We start from the raw sequence: 1,556 nt of genomic DNA, 5'->3' as shown, positions 1-1,556 counted from the left end.
GTATCAGGAAATGAAATATCGCAATATTTCAGTGTATCGATATTTTCTTACACCCCTATTAAAATGATTGTAGTTTAAAGTGCCCGTGACATCAATTTATTTGTAATAAACTTGAATGCATGTTTGGAAAGAGGACATTGATAAAATATTGCAAAACTATTTTCCCGCCACTGAGATGAACATACATTGAGATATTTGCGTGTCAAGATACAGGAAATGATGTCAAAGGGGAATGACGGCGCGTTGTTACAACAGCCAACAACACAGACTAGAGTAGAATCTGATGTTCCTTTAGATTATTTTGAGTTTCTATCGAAGAGAGACGAAGAAGAGTTACAGTTTAAATAATTCTGTTTTAATAAACAAAGAGCAGGGAGTTTATTTTATTAATGAGTTCCCCTTTGATGTCACTTCCTGTTTCACTTTGGCTGAGCCAAATCCAAAAGGAAATAGGCCGGTTATGAGACAAAATGTGTGAAATCATGTGTATTATGCCAATTTTCTTAAGAATAAAGATGTTTTCTTTGACTTTTTGTATTTGAAGGATAGGCATGTAACAGACACAAAGATTTTCATTTTGTTGATTAAAATCTTTGATAAACAGAAGAATTCTGTTACTTTAATGTTCCATTTTGTCWKCGTGTTTCGTTTTAGATCTACAACYGATTCAAAGCCTACAAGTTCTCCTTAAGCTACATTCAGCTTTTCTCAGTTAATTTGTTCAAACTCCTGGCATTTTCCTTCAACAAATGTCAGCAGTTAATCGTAATTCACACTGTATTTCTGTAAAGAATTCTTAATCATTTTAGTTTTAAATACAGAAAAAATAACATTGTCTTTGTTAAAGTGTACATACTGGCAGTATGAAAGCATTTTTTGTTTCTACCCAGTTTTTACTCAGCTGCTGCCAGGACTGACAAAAATGTTTGTGCACCCCTTTAATCAGCTAACTGTTGTTGTTGTGTGAGTGGGTTTCTGCTGTCATTCAGGCTTAGAAGCCCCCTCTAATCCTCCAGTTTTGCCCACGTGGCGCAGTGGGGAGAYGCCACGCTGGGCAGCTAACTCCTTATAGTGTTTGTTTCTGTGACAACGGCCTGTTGAGCACGCTTTAAATGTTCAACATGTTGAAAAGACAATCCTAAAGTTATTGTGGTGAAGTTTAGGCATTTTAACAATCCTAACCAGAAAAAAAAACAACCTAGAATTGTAATATTAATTTCCTTTCTGACAAGCTCACCTTTGGAACCACAAAGAGCCATAATGAGGGGGCTGTTGCTCTTGTCGAGCTCCCTGAGACAGGCGCTGCCAGCTCGKTCTCTGATCACAGAAAGCTCTCTCAAAATGAGGGCCTATTTGAAAGCAAACAAAACCAAATATTACACAACACACAAGCAAAACAATGGCCAACAATTTATATCACAATCATTCTGTATAACATTTACAACTTCAACTTTTAAAGGGGCAATATTATGTGTTTCTCAGACATATATTTAAATACTATACCATAACAAAGTATCTATGTCACCTTTAGCTGTTATTAAAATGCTGTTTTTATG

The 1,556-nt window shown here is 35.8% G+C and overlaps 1 protein-coding gene across 1 annotated transcript in view; it reads right to left on the bottom strand.

Annotated features, from left to right (window-relative positions):
* polr3a (polymerase (RNA) III (DNA directed) polypeptide A) overlaps window positions 1-1,556 on the bottom strand; it is a gene marked incomplete at its 5' end in the record, with an annotated part of 24,913 nt that overhangs the window by 13,767 nt on the left and 9,590 nt on the right. The window contains 1 exon segment of the mRNA XM_014006970.1: window positions 1,238-1,349. Within this exon segment, the coding sequence (XP_013862424.1) occupies window positions 1,238-1,349 (112 nt within the window).

The sequence above is a fragment of the Austrofundulus limnaeus genome, unplaced genomic scaffold (genome assembly GCF_001266775.1).
Source record: "Austrofundulus limnaeus strain Quisiro unplaced genomic scaffold, Austrofundulus_limnaeus-1.0 Scaffold39, whole genome shotgun sequence".
Taxonomy (NCBI): Eukaryota; Metazoa; Chordata; class Actinopteri; order Cyprinodontiformes; family Rivulidae; genus Austrofundulus; species Austrofundulus limnaeus.
The sequence above is the reverse complement of the archived record's forward strand: the minus strand, read 5'-3'. Positions and strand labels throughout refer to the sequence as shown.